The following is an 18,880-nucleotide window of genomic DNA, read 5'->3' as shown; positions in this document are numbered from 1 at the left end:
AAATGTTAGCTTTGGATTGAATAACCTCTAAGATCTCTTAGATATCTAGGATTCAATGGCTGTAATATAAATTTTGTTCTATACCTAGAGGACAACTGGCAACCTGTAAATATTTTTCCTATGTGGACATCCATTCCATAATCAAACAATTTCCTAATACTCACATTTTTATTTGAGATCTTCTGGCCTCAAACATCAGTACTATTAGGTAGTTAAGTTTATCATTAGAAAAACAGTATTTTATTTTATAATTATCTTTAGGCTGAGAACAAGTGAAAAAAGGAAGAATAGGGGATGTGAGATAAGATAAAAAATAATCTACATCAGGCCTTTTACAAGACAGCAGAGCAGAGGAGATACAATCTAAGTTCAGGGATTGGGAAAGAGATGTGTTGACAGGATACTTATGAAAAGTGAGCAAGTTCACCCTGTAGAACTTGGAGGGGAAGAGTATATAGAAGCACAAAAATAGAGGTGAGACACAAAACTCAAAACAAGGAAACTCACTGAAAGCCTACATACAGACACAATTCCCAGGTCCCTCCTCGCAACCAACATAAAGATTTATTCTTTGAAAAAACTGAATAAAGATATGGCCTTTATTATACCAGGCACAGTGATGACTACAGAAGCTAAAGAATTAAGCAGGACTCTAAAATATTAAACCACAGGGCCCTCAGCATCCTTAACTTTTTGGTCCTAGAGCACAGCAAGCAACATACATTCCACAGGGAGATGGCAGAACTCCTTTCTGAAAAAAATGGTACAACTCCAGAGAAAAGATTACCACTTACTAACACCTGGAGGTCACCCAATGAAAAGGCAAGCTCATCACCTGACCATCTTAATATGAAAATCACCAGCTAAAAAGCCATGTTCAAACACACAGAACTTCTACTCACCTCTTTAGTGCTTCACTCTTAAGTATAAACAGACACAGAAGATCACCAGTTATTTGAGGGAAAGCATCCAAGGGAGAACTGGAAGATTAAAGCAAAAACAAAAAAGGATCCAGAAGGAAACAAACAGCAAAAGAAGCAGAAGAAAATTTCAAAATTACTATAATTAATTTCATTGGGGAGAAGAAGAAATAATATATCCATTAAAAAAGAAGAGAATACAACAGAAGAAATAGGTGAAAACATACTAGATTTGCTATAATTCAATTACTGAGCTCTTTGCTAATTTATAAGACAAACTTATTACAAAATCTCTTTAATTCATTCTTTCATTCAACAAATATTTATGAATTCCTCCAATGTGACAGGCAGTACTAGGCACTGGGAAAACAATAATATACAAAACCAACAAATACCCCTTATTGAAATTACATTCCAGTAGAATAGAAAGGTGGTAAATAAATTAAATATGTGTAATGTGTTTATATATGATATAGTAGAGAGAGAGAGTGTGTGTGTGTGTGTGTACTTAAATGAATATGTTAAGGAGAAAAATAAAACAAGGAAAGAAGGAAATAACAAATACATAAAGGGTGGCCAGGAAAAGCCTAAGAAGGTGACAGCTGAAAAAAGTGAAGGAGGGAATCATGAGAATATATGCAGGAAGAGAACTGCAGGCACAAGAAAACAAGCAGAATCCTTGAAAGAGAAAGACACCTCACATTTTCAAGGAGGCTAAGTGTGGCTGGAATTGAGAGAGGAAGGAGATAAGGTCAGAGGGGAGGGAGAAAAGGGGGAGATTCCACTTACTGAAGGCCTTATACATAACTGGAAGAGTAGTGGGCTTTTACTCTGAGTTAGAAAGCTACTGTAGAGTTTTGAATTAAGAAGTAACATGTTACTTTAGTATGTAATGTTAGTTACATTTTAATAAAATCACTCAGGCTGCCATACCGACTATAGATAAGAGCAAGGGAGATCAGTTAAGAAGCTACTGCAATAATCCCAAGGAAGATATGATGGTGTACCAGGGTATTAATGGTAATGGTGAGAAGTCACCAAATTCTAAATCTATTCTATAGGAGAGATGATAGACTTTGCTGATGGATTGGGATGGGTTGTGAGACAGAGCAAGGAATCCAGGATGATTCCCAGTTTTTAGACTAAGCAATCAGAATAATGCAGTTGCCATTTACAGAGTAACCAAATTCTTTTCATTTGGTTTATTTTATTTCTACAATTTACTTAAGTAAAATTTTTTTGGATAGATTTAAGACAAAACTGTAATGCCACGATCCTTTCTATACAGAGTACTCATGTGGTAAAATTACAATGAAATAAAACTAATTTTATGTTAGGATTTTTTAATGGGTTTTTCAATTATAACTTAAAGAATTAAAACAAGTATTTTATAAATATAATTATTTAGAGGGTCATGATGAGATTAATCTTGCCACCAAGAACAATCATTAAGAAATGGAAAAAATAGATAAAGCAACTGTTAGAAAGCAGGTGAGAGCAACTAAGAAAAGTATGTCTTGAGATGTGAAAATCTTAGGGGATGTACATCAGGAAATGACAGAAGCCAGAAGACAATGGAATAAATATCTTTAAGGTACAGAACAAAAACTGCTAAAACAGAATTCTATGCAGCAAAAATATCCTTCAATAATAAAAGCAAGCTCATCATCTTCCCTTCCTCTCTCAAACAATTCATTTCTAAAGCCACTACACGAGGCTAAGCAAAACAGGCATGCCAGGGTCAGGGACGTCACTCTGGTCTACTGAGTGTGTGGAAGCCAGATTGGAACCGGGCAGATAACACTTTAATCGACTGATCAAAGTTAACATCACCATTAAAGGGACAAATTGAAATCATGTGCCAACCGCTAGGATGCAGTAAGAACATACAGAATCACTGCCATGATATACCTGACAAAGATGCATAACCTGAAAAATCATGAGGAAACATCAGACAAACCCAAACTGAGGGGATAATCTATAAAATTATCAAAAGTATCTTGTAAAAAAAAAAAAAACCAAAAAACAAAAATGTCCTATAATCTTTGAAAATATCAAGGTCATGTGAAAGTCAAGAAAAGATGAGGAACTATTCTAGATTAAAAGGGATTCAGTTTATATAAATCCAACACATTATTCTGAACTGGAGCCTTTTGTTACACAGAGCATTATTGGGACAATTAGCAAAACATGAATAGTTTCTGAGGATTACATGGTAACAATGTACAATGCTACTAGGATTCCTGATTTTGATAGTTGTATTGTGGTTAGGTAAGAGAATGTCTTTAGGAATTGCACACTCAGTTTTTCATCATGTTGGCAACTTATTCTCAAATGGAAAAAAGGAAAAAAGTTGCACTATATATATTACACTATATATTTGCACTATATTTACAACTTTTCTGTAAGGTTGCAATTATTTCAATTTTTTAATGAAGACAAAATAAAGTTGTATTCAAACAAACAAAAACTGAGAGAATTTATCACCAGCAAACAGCACTAGAGGAAACCATCAAGAAAGTTCTTCAGAGGGAAGCAAAATGATCCCAGAAGGAAACAGAATAATACAGGAAAGAATGAAGGGCATCAGAAAGGGTAATACCGACTATTTAAAACAAAGTGCTCTGTAGAATTTAAAATACATGCAGGATTAAGATATATGACAACAAAGCACAAAAACAGACTTTAAGGAAAAAATATTACTAGAGATAGAGGGTCATGTAATTATAAAAGAGTCAATTCAATAGAAAGACCTACTAATACTAAATTTGTATATAACTAGTAACATAGCCTCAAAATATACAAAACAAAAAGCAAGAGAACTTGAAGGAGAAATTAACAAACCCACAATTACAACTGGAAACTTTTATCACATATCTTACATACTATGCAGGAACAAAAAGGACATGAAAAATTTTAACAACACAATTAAGCACTTAGAGGCAAGAGGAAGGGAAGAAGATTGTTAATAGAAATATCACAGGATTAAACAACTATTCATAGAGATGGTGAAGTCTAAAGAAGTGGAAGATGGAAGAGGTACTGTTTTAGATGTACTCCCAGTCAACCTACTTCATCATATTCACCCGACTTCCAAATTTTCCACCTCTCTCAATTCTCCCAGACCATTTGCTTCCCTATCCACAGGGATTCCATGATTGACCATTTCAATGAAATAAAAGATACACCTAACTCTACCAAAAATACCGCTATCTCTATCACGCCAGACTCTATCGCTCATCTTATCTGCTCCCAATTCAAGGTTTCGAAGCATTCTTAAAGCAAGTCATGAAAATGTATTGATTAAGTTCATTGTAATTAAGAGGACCCTCACTATTCTCTTGCTGATTTTTACTAACTTTAGTGTGGTAGGTTTATTTTATTTTTTTTAAAGATTTTATTTATTTATTTGACAGAGATAGAGACAGCCAGCGAGAGAGGGAACACAAGCAGGGGGAGTGGGAGAGGAAGAAGCAGGTTCATAGCAGAGGAGCCTGACGTGGGGCTCGATCCCATAACGCCAGGATCACGCCCTGAGCCGAAGGCAGACGCTTAACCGCTATGCCACCCAGGTGCCCCAAGTGTGGTAGGTTTAAATAGGGCAGATTTTGTGGACCAAGTAAGACTTTTTTCATCTGACTTTAAGAAAAATGCAATGAATATATCTTATAAAATGTTTTGTACTCGCTAAATTAAATTTTGTTTCCTATTTTTCTTGTCCATAACACTATATTTTTATGGAATTTAAAATTTTTGTTATCCACTTATTGTGGACTTAATGTTCATCTTGTCCACTTAAGACTGTATGTTCATGAAGCCAGGAGTCATAACTTTCTTGTTCACCAGTGCACACCCAGCTTCAGACAATCATTCAACAAACATAGCAAGTACTTACTATGGGCCAGGCACCGTTCCAGATGCTTTGGGATACATAAATGACCTAAAGAGGCAAAACATTCCTGCTCTGGTGACATTTATATTCCACTGGGAAAGACAGATAATAAATATAATAGATAAGTAAATTATACAGTATATTAGAAAATAGTAAGTGCTAAAAAAAACTGAAATTATAAGAAGGAATGGTGGGGAATACTGCACATTTAAATAAGGTGGTCAGATTAGGCCTCATTGAGGAGACATCTGAGCCAAGACTTAAAGAAAACGAGGGAATCAGTCCTGCAGATATCTGAGGGAAAAAGCATTCCAGTCCATCGCAATTAGGTTAGACATTTGCAAGGAGGCTAACGTGACTAAAGCAGAATAAAAGAGGGTAGAGAAAGAGATGAAGCGTTGACGTAAGGGAATGGGGCATGGAGACACACATCATCTGGAGCCTTGGAGGATATGGTAAGAACTTTTTTATTTATAAGTGAGCTGAAAATTCAGTGTGGGTTTCTGAAGAAAGGAGTGGTATGTTTTGACTTAGGTTTTAAAAAGATCAGTGAGGCTGCTAAATCAAGAACAAGTTTGGGGGAAGGGGGTTTAGAAACAAATTAGGCCATTGCTGATCACAACAGTATCCGCAGAGGTATGAAAAATGGTCTGATTCTAGATATATATTGAACATCTAATTGGTTATAGGATATAAGAGAGAAAGGACGTAAGGGTAACTCCAAGCTTTTGGCCTTAGCAGATAAAAGGATAATTTTGCCGTTAGATGAGGAAAATAATGAGCAGAAACAGGCTTGAAAAGGAATATCAGAATTTGATTTTGGAAATGTGCATCAGACATACAAAGGATGCTGAATGGCATTTGGACATCTATAATTGGAAAGAGAGGTTTGAGTTAAAGTTGTGATCTTGGTTTTAGTTGACTTATAATTGATATTTAAAGCTATAGGACTAATTGAGATCACCAAGATAAAAAAGACATGAGAACTAAAGACTAAGCCATGGGTGCTCCAACATTAAGAGACTGGGGAGAAGAGCAGACAAAGAAGAACTGAGAAGGAAAAACGAGTGAAGAATGAGAAAAACCAAGAGAGTGGTTGTAGAAGCCAAATGAAGATGTATGAAGGTGTAGTGGGTGTTCAACTATGGCAAATAATGTTAGGATAGGTGGGATGAAGACTAAGGTATGACCAATGGACTTAGCAATGTGGGGGGCATCAGTGACCCTGAGAGAAGTTTTGGCAGAGTGGTAGGGGTGAGAGCACTCAAATCTTGTTGATTACCTGAACTGCCATATTAATGAACTATTACTTTTTTTCTCCTAGACACTCAGATGTAAAGCAGATTTGTTTTGGGCCTCTCCCTTTCACTTGTCCTCAAGTCCTAGAAACTGCTTAGTCTTATAGAGTCTACTTTTACAAACTCTTAAAACAGTTCCTTCCTCTCCCATCCCACAGCTCTGTCCTCAACCAAGTCTTTGAAAAAGGCATTACAAATCAATGAAGAGAAGTTAGGCTTTTTAATGAATAATGCTAGAACAACCAGTTATCCATGCTTCCCCAAAAAAGATGCAGATCTTAATACATACACAAGTTCTAAATGTGAAACATAAAACTTTTAGTAGAAATGTAGGAGAATGTAGGAAATGTGTTTGTGACTTTTGTTATTACAGATTTTGTTGATAAAAAATTCAAAACCCATAAAGAAAAAGATTTACTAATTGACTAAAATTAAATTCACCATTAACAAGTGAAAATAATAGCCTGCGAGAATATATTTGCAATAGAGCCAACAAGTGGTAGTATCCAAAATTATAAATTTGATTTCCTTCAACTCAAACAACCTTATAGAGAATTAGAGAAAGGAAATAAATAAGAAATTCACAAAAGGGGAACCGAAGGACCAATAAACTTTGATAAGATGCTCAATTTCACTATTAATCAGAGAAATACAAAATAAAACTACGAAGAGATACTTTGTAGTTATATTTATATCCATGAGATTTATATCCATGAAGTTGGTTAAAAGTATAAAAGTCTTACAATATCGAGTGTTAATAAGGATGTGAATCATTGGAAATTTTCATATACTGCTTGGTATGATAACTTTGGAGAGCATTTGACATATATCTAGCAAATCTAAAAATATGCATACCCTGTGACCCAGCAATTCCACTCTAGTGTATCTAAGGTATCTCCTGTAATAATCCCAGTTAACGCAGAATATGTAAATGAAGAGATATGAACAAGAATATTCTTAAAAACATTATTTGTAATTGAAAAATGAAACAAGTTAGATGACCATCAACAAAAGACAGTTTAAATTAAAAGTAGTACATTACAAAATGTACTACTATTCAGCAGTTATGAATAAGCTAGACCAATACATACAGATCTAATTTCTAAGTCACTCTTAAGTGAAAAAGCAAATTTCAGGATATATACATTTTCATATAAACATATCATTTATGATAAATTTAATAACATGCAAAGTAATACATGTTGTTTATGGATATATATAAAGTATGAGTATCATATACTAACTTAGGGTAACAGTTAACACTGGGAAGGAAGGAAGAGAATAAGGTTGGGGAAGGTTAACATGCTTCAATTATATGTGTATTTTTTTCCCTTATGCTCAGTGGTAGCACATGGGTATTTATTATGTTATTCTTTATATTTCTATATTTATTATGTTATTCTTTATATTTCTGTATGCTTGAAATTAAAAAACTAATTTAATAAAATCAACACGTTGCTAAATTACAAACCTCTTCAGCCTGGCATTCAAGACTCTCCACAATATTATCCAACTTCCTTTTCTAGCCTCATCCTTTGCTGTTTCCTACAGCAGTGTTTCCCAAGCCTTGGACATATATATGCCTCCTTCATTGTTTTTTTATGTATGCCATCTCTGTTACGATTAATGATTCTTTTCCTTTCCACACTTTTTAACTTAAATAGCCTTGTACATTTATCAACAGGAAATCACATGTTTAATATGCCAGTTATATTTTTCTAGTATGAATATAAATAAATACATATGGATTAAAATATGTATCCTGGTGCTAAACCTAAAAACATTGAGTATCACACTTTGGGCTGCAATCTTACACCAGTGGTTGTCAAATTTGCTGTACAAGACTACTTGGGAGGCTTGTTAGAACTGGAGAATCCCAAGCCACAGAGGATCCTAATTTAGGCAGTCAGAAGACAGAAATCCTACTCTACATGTACCCTTGGCACCTAACAAATTGGACTATTTGCCATTCTCTAGACAAGATCTACGTGTTCCTTTTCCAATACCTTTCCTCTTGTTATTTCCTCTGCTTGAAGTAACTTAAGCCTACACTTTAACGCCCAAATTAAATATCACCATCACAAGAAAGAACTTTGACTTGGATGTGACATTGCTCTCATTTCAACATCCTTCCTTCTGCTGTCAATTTATTTCTATTTCTGTATGGGTGTTTATCATATTCAATGTAATGTATGTTTACCTGTCTTATTCCCTCTCCTGGCCTATAAATGCTACTTGAGGGCAGAAGCCTTATACCTGTTCAGAAGTAGGGATTACGGCTTGGTCATTTTATGCTTTCAACATGGTAGTTACTCAGATACTTGCTGAATTGAGCTCTGCCAAACACTGAATTAATTTCACAATTTTTATTAACATTTTAAAAATCATGTAGTATAAGGCATTAGAATACTCATCCATACAGCATTACAAATCAAACATGAGACTCTAGACTACCTAGCTTTATTTTCAAAATGAGACAACTGAAATTACATCCTGCATTGAAACAAATAATTTAAATTGTTTTAATTTTTAAAGAGAAAAAAGTAAGTTTAACATAAAAATGCCAGGTTCAGTTTTTAAGATGAAAAGGAAAACTATTTAACTTACAACATTTCAAGCAAAAGTAAATGATCAAGTTATTAATCAACAAAGAGAGTTTTTGATACTGCTATGAAAAGCTATTAACTTAAATACAACACTATTAAATAAAAATTGACTCTGGCAAAATTCTCAGTACTTGCAAATGATATTTCAATATGGTTTCCCTTTGTTTTAATATTGCATATTACTCTGATGCATCATGAGCAATAATTTCTAAGTATTTTTCCCATGTAAAAACCATAATATATATAAATATATAGGTGATATATATTTATATATATAATATATATATAACCCACAAAAACTAAGTTTTAATCAGAAAATATCAATATGCAACTCATTTGTTCATTTTGTTTTTTCAATTTGGTAATAATATGATTTGTTTCTATTCCAGGAATAGACTACTTTATTGTTTTAAACACACTTATTTTCACCTAGATAGAAAATAATCTAGTAGAAACGGAAGCAGGGCTTCAAAGGGAAATGTTTGTCAACATCAATCTATATTACAATATTATCTGGATTTGTGTATTTTAGCACATATTTTACATGATACTTTATAAAGACAGCATTGTCAAAGAAAAACACATGTATACACTAACTTTAAGTAATAAAAGAGTAGGGAAATGCAGAAGACACATTTTGTTAAGTTCACTTGGCCCTCTGGGTTAAAAGGAGGATGAAAAGACGACAACTATGAGAAATGAAGAATAAGGAAAGGTTCTCACATATCTCATTTTCTCCTCTCATTCATTTTTCTGTCATGTTCCTGTTAAATTTCCTCTTTTACACGGCAGGTCAAGTAAACTAAGCTTATATGAAACTTTTTTATTTAACTTTTTCATTCTATTTTTACATTGTAAAAAATCAAATTTCAACCCACTGGGTCCATTTTCCAGAAGAAAACTAACTGGAAATTAAAGCAGCAATGAATACTATTACACCTGAGCTCAAGTTAAAAATTCTAAAAAATGAGTCTAGTATTAGTTTTACTTACCATAAAATGATAGCCTATTGATACTAATAAAGACAGCCATCCAGTTATGCTTACTTCCTAAATAGGTAAGCTTTTTCATTTTCTAAAGTACTAAATATAGACAGACCTTAAGGTTCTATAAATATTTTAGCAGTATTCAAGTACCAAAAAAATTCAGAAGTTTAAAGGTAATGAGAGAGAGTTAAATAAACCTATTTCAAAGATCCTATAAGTAGAATAGATCAGATTAGACAAGCTTATTGGAAGGTAACAACACAGCTCATTTTATAAAGCAGTTCTGAGAAATCCAAAAATACCATTCCTCTTTTAAAAAAAAATCAAAGAAGCACTTGGACTAACAAGAAATAATGCACAATTTGGCTTGATCAAATACTTCATTAATTTTTTTCTACCCCCTAAGGTATTGCCCTTTTAAAATCCTCTTCAAATAAAATATAACCTAATTGCTTTCACATGGTTAGTTTGCAAGAGATTTTTATTTCAACAGTGCCACCTAGTGGAGCAATTGATATTTTCAACTGGTCACTAGTTGGTTTCATTAGCCTCAAAGGCTAGGAGTCCCCAAATAGTTTCATTATCCGGTTCACAATATTCCTAATAATATTAACATTCAAGGGGAAATTTTACAAAAGAATAATTTACAGATTTTTGTCCTCTTATAGGCTATCTCTAATTTAAAAAAAAGGTCAATTACAAATATTATATTTTAAATATAGTACCTTAGTGATTTCTTCAGAAGCTCGTTTGAAGTCCTGAACATTTCGACAGTAAAATCCTATTGTACAGCTAGGATCCATTTTTCGAAATGACATCTTTTTGGGAGAAGGGCAGTGGAATGTCTGCAATTTTAAAAGTTCTTTAGGATTAATTTAGTTTTATTTGATGGACTTGAGTATATACAAGATATTACTTAATTTAAAATTTGCCATCTGGCTTTTCTCATAAATATGCTTTCAAACAGTGTTTTGGTCTATCCTAGGCAAATGGTCCTTTCCACTCTCCACAGCTGTAAAACATGACCGCCAACATTGTTTACATTCAATTCAAATCCCGACCTTATGTGGCATTAGTGCCATTCTGTAAAAGAAAACAAGTACATCAAAGCGGTATGCATTTCTGACACTCGCAGAAGGGAGGAAAAATGTACCACTGGAAAAGACATACATAAGCTAGTACAAGGTTTAGAATCAAGTTAGTTATTTCTATGAAAGTTCAATTAAGCCTGGTGTGGTTTTTTTGAGATATTTATTTATTTATTTATTTATTTATTTATTTATTTATTTGACAGAGAGAGAGAGAAAGAGAGCAAACATGAGCAAGGGGGGAGGGGCAGAGGAGAAGCAGACTCCCTGCTGAGCAGGGAGCCCCATGCCAGGCTGGATCCCAGGACCCTGAGATCATGACCTAAGCCAAAGGCAAGACATTTAACCGACTGAGCCACCCAGGCGCCCCTTTTTTGAGATATTTTTAATGTTTAAAAACCCTTTAATAAGGATATCAAGACTTTGTAAACAAACACACAGAGTCATGTGAATGTTCCATAATGATATGAAAAGAGATCAACTTCAGAGTTTTAGCAGTTGACACAATTAATACATAATTGCATATCCTCCCAACCCACTCTTCTACTATGCTTTACTTTAAATTTTTGTTTATTCCCATATGGGACACAGTTGAAAATTGTTGTTATGGTCCTTGCGCTCTCCTTACCAGTCCTCCTGTCCCTCTCGTTCACTTTTTTCATGTGGTCACAGTGCCACACATCTAAATTGGCTGGGGAGGCTGCACTAGCCTCTCTGCTCTTGCTAATGGGATATAGATAACTAGTAGACATCTGGGATCTTTAGAAAATGCAAAAGGGAAGAATATAAAGCTAATAACTCAAGTCTTTTTTCCTTAACCACCACATTCTGGTGCTCTCCTGAAATTTTTTTTTTAACTGCTTGAATGCCCAGATATCTTTTTTTTTTAAGATTTTATTTATTTATTATGTCAGAGAGAGACAGAGACGAGCACAAGCAGGGGGTACAGCAGGAAGAGGGAGAAGCAGGCTCCCTGCTGAGCAAGGAGCCCGATGAGGGACTCAATCCCAGGACCCTGGGATCATGACCTGAGCCGAAGGCAGATGTTTAACCGACTGAGCCACCTAAGTATCCTGAATGCTCAGGTACCTTGTCCTTAAAAATCATTGAGGTTACCAAAGACTGTTTTTCTGTGTATAAAAAAATGTTTATATGTAAAAAAGGAGGGCCATAAAAAATATATATTTTCGTATTTGTTTATGTTTGTATAAATGAACTGTAAGAATATACCAAAATAAAGTTTAGGGGAGAGAAAACTGGGCATGTGGTGGACAGGTATGAGAAATGCTTTGCTGTATATTTTATATCTTTTAATTGAAGAATAAGCTCAATTAAGAAATGATCTGGGTGGCGCGCCTGGGTGGCTCAGTCAGTTAAGCGTCTGCCTTCAGCCCAGGATATGATCACAGGGTCCTGGAATTGAGCCACATCAGGCTCCTTGCTTAGGGGGAGCCTGCCTCTCCCTCTCCCTCTGCCTGCCCCTCTCCCTGCTTCTACTCTCTCTCTCTTTTTCAAAATAAAATAAAATCTTAAAGAAAGAAAGAGAGAGAGAGGGAGGGAGGGAGGAAGGAAGAAAGAAAAATTATCTAGGGGGCACCTGGGTGTTTCAGTTTAAACGACCAACTTGGTTTCCGCTCAGGTCATGATCCCAGGGTTGTGAGATGGAGCCCTCATCTGACTCCATGCTGGGGATGGAGCCTGCTTAAGATTCTCCCTCCCTCTCCCTTGCCCCTCCCCCACTTGCTTGTGCACACGTGTTCTTTCTCTCAAAAAAAAAAAGAGAGAGAGAAAGAAAAGAAATGATCTAGGCTGAATTCGAGCTCATAAACTTAAAATTTCCCTACATTTAATACAGGATTTTAACTTGAAACTATCTCTTAAAATACAGAAAAACATAGGCTTTCATATTTATGTTCATGGTAAATGAGTCAAAATCACTCTTTTTTCTCCCCCATATCCATCCTAGTGATCCAATTAGTGTCCCATGTTATCATTAGAGGATATACAAAATGCATACATTCAAGCTGCTTTTTTCCCTTGTAGATAGTTCAATCATATGTTAGATTCAAATCCAATATCATTGCAGTAAATACAGGCCAAACAAATGTGTTTTCAAAACTATGACTTTCTATAAAATGCTTAGCTAATACTTTATACAGTGAGAACCAACCTAACTAAACTGGAGTCTCCAAAGTACGAGTCAACACAAGTATTGTCTTACTTGGAGGGTTTTCAACACTGTCTCACCTGCTTTATTTATTTGGTTTATTGAAGACAGATCTGAAAAAGCACAAAAGAGCTACATAAACTGGTTAACAATATACAGGGGTGTGTTAGTGTATAAGGCACAGCACAGATAGCTCTAGGTCATATTTACAAAAAGTTATTCAAGGGGCCCCGGGGTGTCTCAGTCAGTTAAGTAGCTGCCTTCGGCTCAGGTCATGATCCCAGGACCTGGGTTGGAGCCCTGCGCAGGCTTAGTAGGGGGTCATTTTCTCCCTCTCCCTTTGCCCCACTTCCCCACTTGTACTCTCTATCTCTCTCTCAAATAAATAAGTAAATCTTTTTTTTTTAAGTTATTCTACACACACACAAGCTATCTAAAAATAATAACCCACCTCCTTCAAAGCCAATAATAAGGAATGTTTATTTAGTTTTTACTACTTGGGGATAAGGAAGAAGGGCCAAAGGTTTATACAGGGTCCAACAAAGTATTTTTTAAAGTCATCTACAAGGATGTCCTACATTATGCTAAATTACTGTTTTCATATAAGAACCAATAAGACTAAACCAAATAATGCTTAGTGTTGCTTCACCGTATTGCCTCAATCATCATAGATAGTAATAACAAACACTACATTGTTATTCATGGTTGCTTTGATATCTACAAAGAACTTTTTAAATTATTCGCAAAAATACAGATATAAATCTCTGATAACTGAAAACTGAAATTGCTATTGGGTGTTACCATATGAGTACTAGGACTCATATTACACAGAGGCATTTTATACCATTAAAACTTAAAATTACATTCTTTTGTTCACCCAAGAAGATTCTGAAGTCAAGCCAACATTAATTTATAATTCAGAATCATTTCTGTTTATTGCAGAACAAGTTAGACTTTAAAATATTTTCCCAAGGGGTGTTACACAGCTATATTTACTTCATGATAATTCTTTGAGCTATGTATTTATAATTTCCTTTTTAATTTTTAAAATTCTAAAGATTGGTAAGAGAGCACCCTCTACTTTACAAACACATTTTAGGGAGTATTTACTAGATACACTTCTGTGACAATGAAATATGTTTTTGAAAAAACTAGTAAGGGTGAGTCAATTCCCATTTATTTCTTTTTTTCAATACAATATTTATTCGCTGCCTCAACAAATACTTATTAGGCACCAACTAAATGCCAGGTACTATTCTAGGCTTATTTTTTGGAATAGTGGGTCCTATTGCGTAAACATACAAATAATACTGAAACAAATATTTTTAGGTGTAGCTATGCTATTTTGTTGATTTAGATGGAGCTTCCTAAGATAGTTAGAGAATATCCTTACTAAAAAGCACATCCTACTAATTGCAGTTCACATGTGTAATTCATAAAGGGTATATCTCTCACTGATGAATTCACTCATCCATCTATCTAATCACATCGCATCATTCTTAAAGCTTTAATGCCACTATTCTCTGATTTTACTAGGGTAGATTAAAATAATCACCACTGCGTAGAGGTCCTAAAACCTGAAACTTGAAACTGGGGGCCCAGGAATCACAACAGACTAACATGTCTATTAATAAGGCTCTTCTCGGGGCGCCTGGGTGGCTCAGTCATTAAGCGTCTGCCTTGGCTCAGGGCGTGATCCCGGCGTTCTGGAATCGAGCCCCACATTAGGCTCCTCCGCTGGAAGCCTGCTTCTTCCTCTCCCACTCCCCCTCCTTGTGTTCCCTCTCTCACTGGCTGTCTCTATCTCTGTCAAATAAATAAATAAAAAATCTTAAAAAAAAATAAGGCTCTTCTTGCCTTATTAGTGGAATATTAGTATTTAGGAAATCAAATATTGCCTTAATAATAGAATAGAATTTGTTATTTATAACAGTTAGAACCGGTCATTCTGAAAGTGTATCATAAATAACATGAAGCAGTAGTCTCTGGTTTGCGATATCTTATTAAACACACACACACACATATAAATATATACCTATGAAGATACAGATCTTCTAGTCTTCTCATCCCCACAATTGATACTCTACCTGAACCACTGACAGTGGGAACCCACAGTTCAACATACCCTCATTGCTAAAGGCCATTTGAGTTCTTCTCATTCCCTTCTAATTTCAAGTTATCTTTTCACAACTTTTTTCCTTAAGGTAGTTCATGCTGCTCCTTTATACCCCATTCTCTATATGAAAATTATAGACATATATACATTCATAACTACTTACGTTCACCTCACAATGTTAAAAACTCTGTGAAGATGGATAAAGATGAAGGAAATTCTTTTCTACAAAGTTAATATATAAATTCAATAGTATATACTAATATATTTTATAAGAAAGTATCACAAGAATGCAAAATTAGGGGCGACTGGGTGGCACAGCGGTTAAGCGTCTGCCTTCGGCTCAGGGCATGATCCCGGCGTTATGGGATAGAGCCCCACATCAGGCTCTTCTGCTATGAACCTGCTTCTTCCTCTCCCACTCCCCCTGCTTGTGTTTCCTCTCTCGCTGGCTGTCTCTATCTCTGTCGAATAAATAAAATCTTTAAAAAAAAAAAATGCAAAATTAATCCAAATATATACATAAAGCATTTGGAACTATAGGGAGGAAAAGAATTCAAGAGACAACTAACTATAGTGCTTAGGACAGTGCCTTGCATGTGGAAAGAGCTCAATAAATGGTAGTTTAAAAAAAGAATACTTGGCGGGATGTCTGGGTGGCTCAATCAGTTTAGCGTTTGACTTTGGCTCAGGTCATGATCTCAGGGTCCTGGGATCAAGCCCCATGTTAGGCTCCCTGCTCAGTGGGGAGTCTGTTTCTCCCTCGTTCTCCACCCCTCCCCCCACTCATGCCCACTTTCTCTCTCTCAAATAAATAATAAAATCTTCTAAAAAATTAAAAAAGAGGGGCACCTGGGTGGCTCCATCAGTTAAGTGTCTGCCTTCAGCTTAGGTTGTGATCCCAGATCCTGGGATTGAGTCCGCGTTGGGCTCCCTGCTCAGTGGGGAGTCTGCTTCTCCCTCTCCCCAACCCCCCTGTGCTCTCACTCTCTCTCAGTCTATCTCAAATAAATAAAATTTAAAAAATAAAATAAAAAAGAATACTTGGTCTGATTTGGTTTCAAATTTTTAAAAGTTCAACTCGTAAATATATAGGAATTCAATACCATACGAAAAACAAAAGATGTAATCTGCTAAATCTCCTCTTCAGTCTCAAATATTCAGATAGCACACTACTTTCTTAAACTTTCATAATCCTATCGGATTCAAGGCATTCACTCAAATATCAGGACTACCGGTGATTACTCACATGGAATTGAATAAAAGAGCTAAGATTTTAATTTCTCCATCTACTGACCAAAAACAAGTATTGATCAAAAAAAGTTTCTTTCAAAAAAAGTTTCTTTCAAAAATAATTTTGGGTGCCTGGTTGGTTCTATTGGTTAAGCAGCCAACTCTTGATTTCAGCTCAGGTCATGATCTCAGGATCGTGAAACTGAGCTTCATGTCAGGCTCCATGCTCAGTATGGAGTCTGCTTGGGATTCTTTCTCTCTCCCTCTGCTCCTCCCCCCTCAAATAATAAATAGAATCTTTAAAAAATAATTTTAATCACTGAGGTATAAGCATGGTTTTAGAATGCTCATATAATTATGTCAATCCACTGCAAAATTACAATAGCATAAATACACACAAACTACATAACGAGCCAAAGATGGCTAATAATATAGGGTAGTTAAAATACCTCCACTTGGAGCATTTTAAGCTTAAAATATGATAAAAAGCAAAAAGTAAAATTTTACTTCTGTACAAAAGCAACTTGCTGTAGTTTTATATTACACTCTCATAGAAAAATAAATGATACTATTCACGAAATAGCCTAAGATAAATCCCTGAGCTGAGAAAAATGAAAAACTGTCCAGAGGAATTACCCAGACAGGTGGAGATACTCTACCAGCATCTCAAAAATATAAATCTAAACCCACTTTCTCAGTGCCCCACTATATAAGAAATAAATGCTTCTGTACATTTCAAAAGTTACATAACTTCACCAAACTTTACAAAGTCTGTTAAAATCATTTCCTCTTTTCCATTCACACCATCAACACCCTACTTCAAGCTTGTACTGATGCATCTGTGAAGTGTTGCACCTGCCTCCCAATAGTGAGCTGCAGCCTTCCTAACATTGCTAGTGCAGATATAACCAGGATAGTCACTCACCTGGTTTCTTTGTAGAATCTTTCAAAATATCAGATGAAAAGTCTCTCTCTACTGGTTGAAACAGTCAACACTAGTAATCTTTTAATTTGCCTATTTTAGCTAATACTAGAATGCTATGAATAATTTTCCATCTGAGTTTCAAGTATCTCCTTTTCTAAGGAGTTAATATGGCACAGATATAGTGAAAATGTAACTTAGACATAGGAATCAGTGCCACAAGACCACCACGCAGCTGAAAGAGAATTACAACGTGGTTCACATAGCACAATTCTGTCATGCCTCCCACAGTATCAATCAGTCAACTAGAAATATTTATTAAGGTTTACATCGAAGATACTATGAAGGAAGAAAACAGAAAGCAAACCTTATCTCTGGCCTCAAGATACTTGTACTTTTAGTTCAGGTAATAGTTTACAAAGAATGCTAGGATGAGAGGCGCCTGGGTGGCTCAGTCTTAAGCGTCTGCCTTCGGCTCAGGGCGTGATCCCGGAGTCCTGGGATCAAGCCTCACATCAGGCTCCTCTGCTGGGAGCCTGCTTCTTCGTCTCCCACTCCCCCTGCTTGTGTTCCCTCTCTCACTGTGTCTCTCTCTGTCAAATAAATAAAATCTTTAAAAAAAAAAAAAAAAGAATGCTAGGATGTTGTATAATGTATCTTTCAGAACCAGATTGGTTTTTTTTAAAGATTTTATTTATTTATTTATTTGACAGAGACAGAACGCGCGCACGCATGCACACAAGCACAAGCAGGTGGAGCAGCAGAGGGAGAGGGAGAAGCAGGCTCCCCGCTGAGCAGGAAGCCAGACTTGGAGCTCGGTCCCAGGACCCCAGGATCATAACCTGAGCCGAAGGCAGATGCTTTACCGACTGAGCCACCCAGGCATGCCTCAGAACCAGATTTTCATCTTACAGTTTATTTTTATAATCTATCCTTTAAATACTACTAGATATTAATATTAGCTAGGAAGCTATTACTAAAGTAAGTATTAAACCATATTTCCAATTTGTCAAGCCCTTGAAAAACAGTGATCCATGCCACTCAAGTGATTACAAATATTTTAAAAGTCTGTAAAGGCAACAACCTGGAAAATAAGAACCAAAACCATGTAATAATTACATGTCTCACTTATGCACTCTCAAAATTTTCTGAATTAAATACTGGGTCACAGGGGTGCCTGACTGGCTCAGTCAGTAGAGCATGCAATTCTTGACCTCAGGGTTGTGAGTTCAAAACCCACAGTGGGCAAAGAGATTACTAAATAAGTATTTTTTAAAATAATAATAAAATTTAAAAATTAAATACTGGATCACAAATAACCCGACATAAAGGAAAAGAATATGTTAAGATATCAGACCTAAAACAGGGGCACCTGGGAGGTTCAATCAGTTAAAGGTCTGCCTTCAGTTCGGTCACAATCTCGGGGTCCTGGGATCAAGCCCCACGTCACTTCGCAGCGGGCAGTCTGCTTCTCCCTCTCCCTCTGCCCTCCAACTCATGTTCTCTGTCTCTCAGATAAATAAATAAAATCTTAAAAACAAATCAGAGCTAAAACAAATATTAGAAACCCAACTTAGCTCTTGGAAAACTAAACTAGGGGCTAAGACTCAACTATTATACTTAAAATAATTTAGCAGATAGTCTCAAGTCACTCT

The 18,880-nt window shown here is 35.6% G+C and overlaps 1 protein-coding gene across 6 annotated transcripts in view; it reads right to left on the bottom strand.

Annotated features, from left to right (window-relative positions):
• Positions 1–18,880, bottom strand: part of ATG4C (autophagy related 4C cysteine peptidase) — an 85,245-nt gene that overhangs the window by 6,961 nt on the left and 59,404 nt on the right. For 4 of the 6 annotated variants that reach the window (XM_045802179.2, XM_045802177.2, XM_045802180.2 and 1 more), the window contains exon 10: positions 10,428–10,547. The exons of 1 other annotated variant lie outside the window; for it this stretch is intronic. In XM_045802179.2, the coding sequence (XP_045658135.1) occupies positions 10,428–10,547 (120 nt within the window). Of the gene's footprint in view, positions 1–902; positions 981–10,427; positions 10,548–18,880 lie in introns of all 6 variants that reach the window. One more of the 6 variants, XM_087865957.1, reaches the window with a different exon arrangement.

This window comes from Ursus americanus, chromosome 12 (assembly GCF_024610735.1).
Source record: "Ursus americanus isolate L20-20 chromosome 12, mUrsAme1.1.p, whole genome shotgun sequence".
Lineage (NCBI taxonomy): Eukaryota > Metazoa > Chordata > Mammalia > Carnivora > Ursidae > Ursus > Ursus americanus.
The sequence above is the reverse complement of the archived record's forward strand: the minus strand, read 5'-3'. Positions and strand labels throughout refer to the sequence as shown.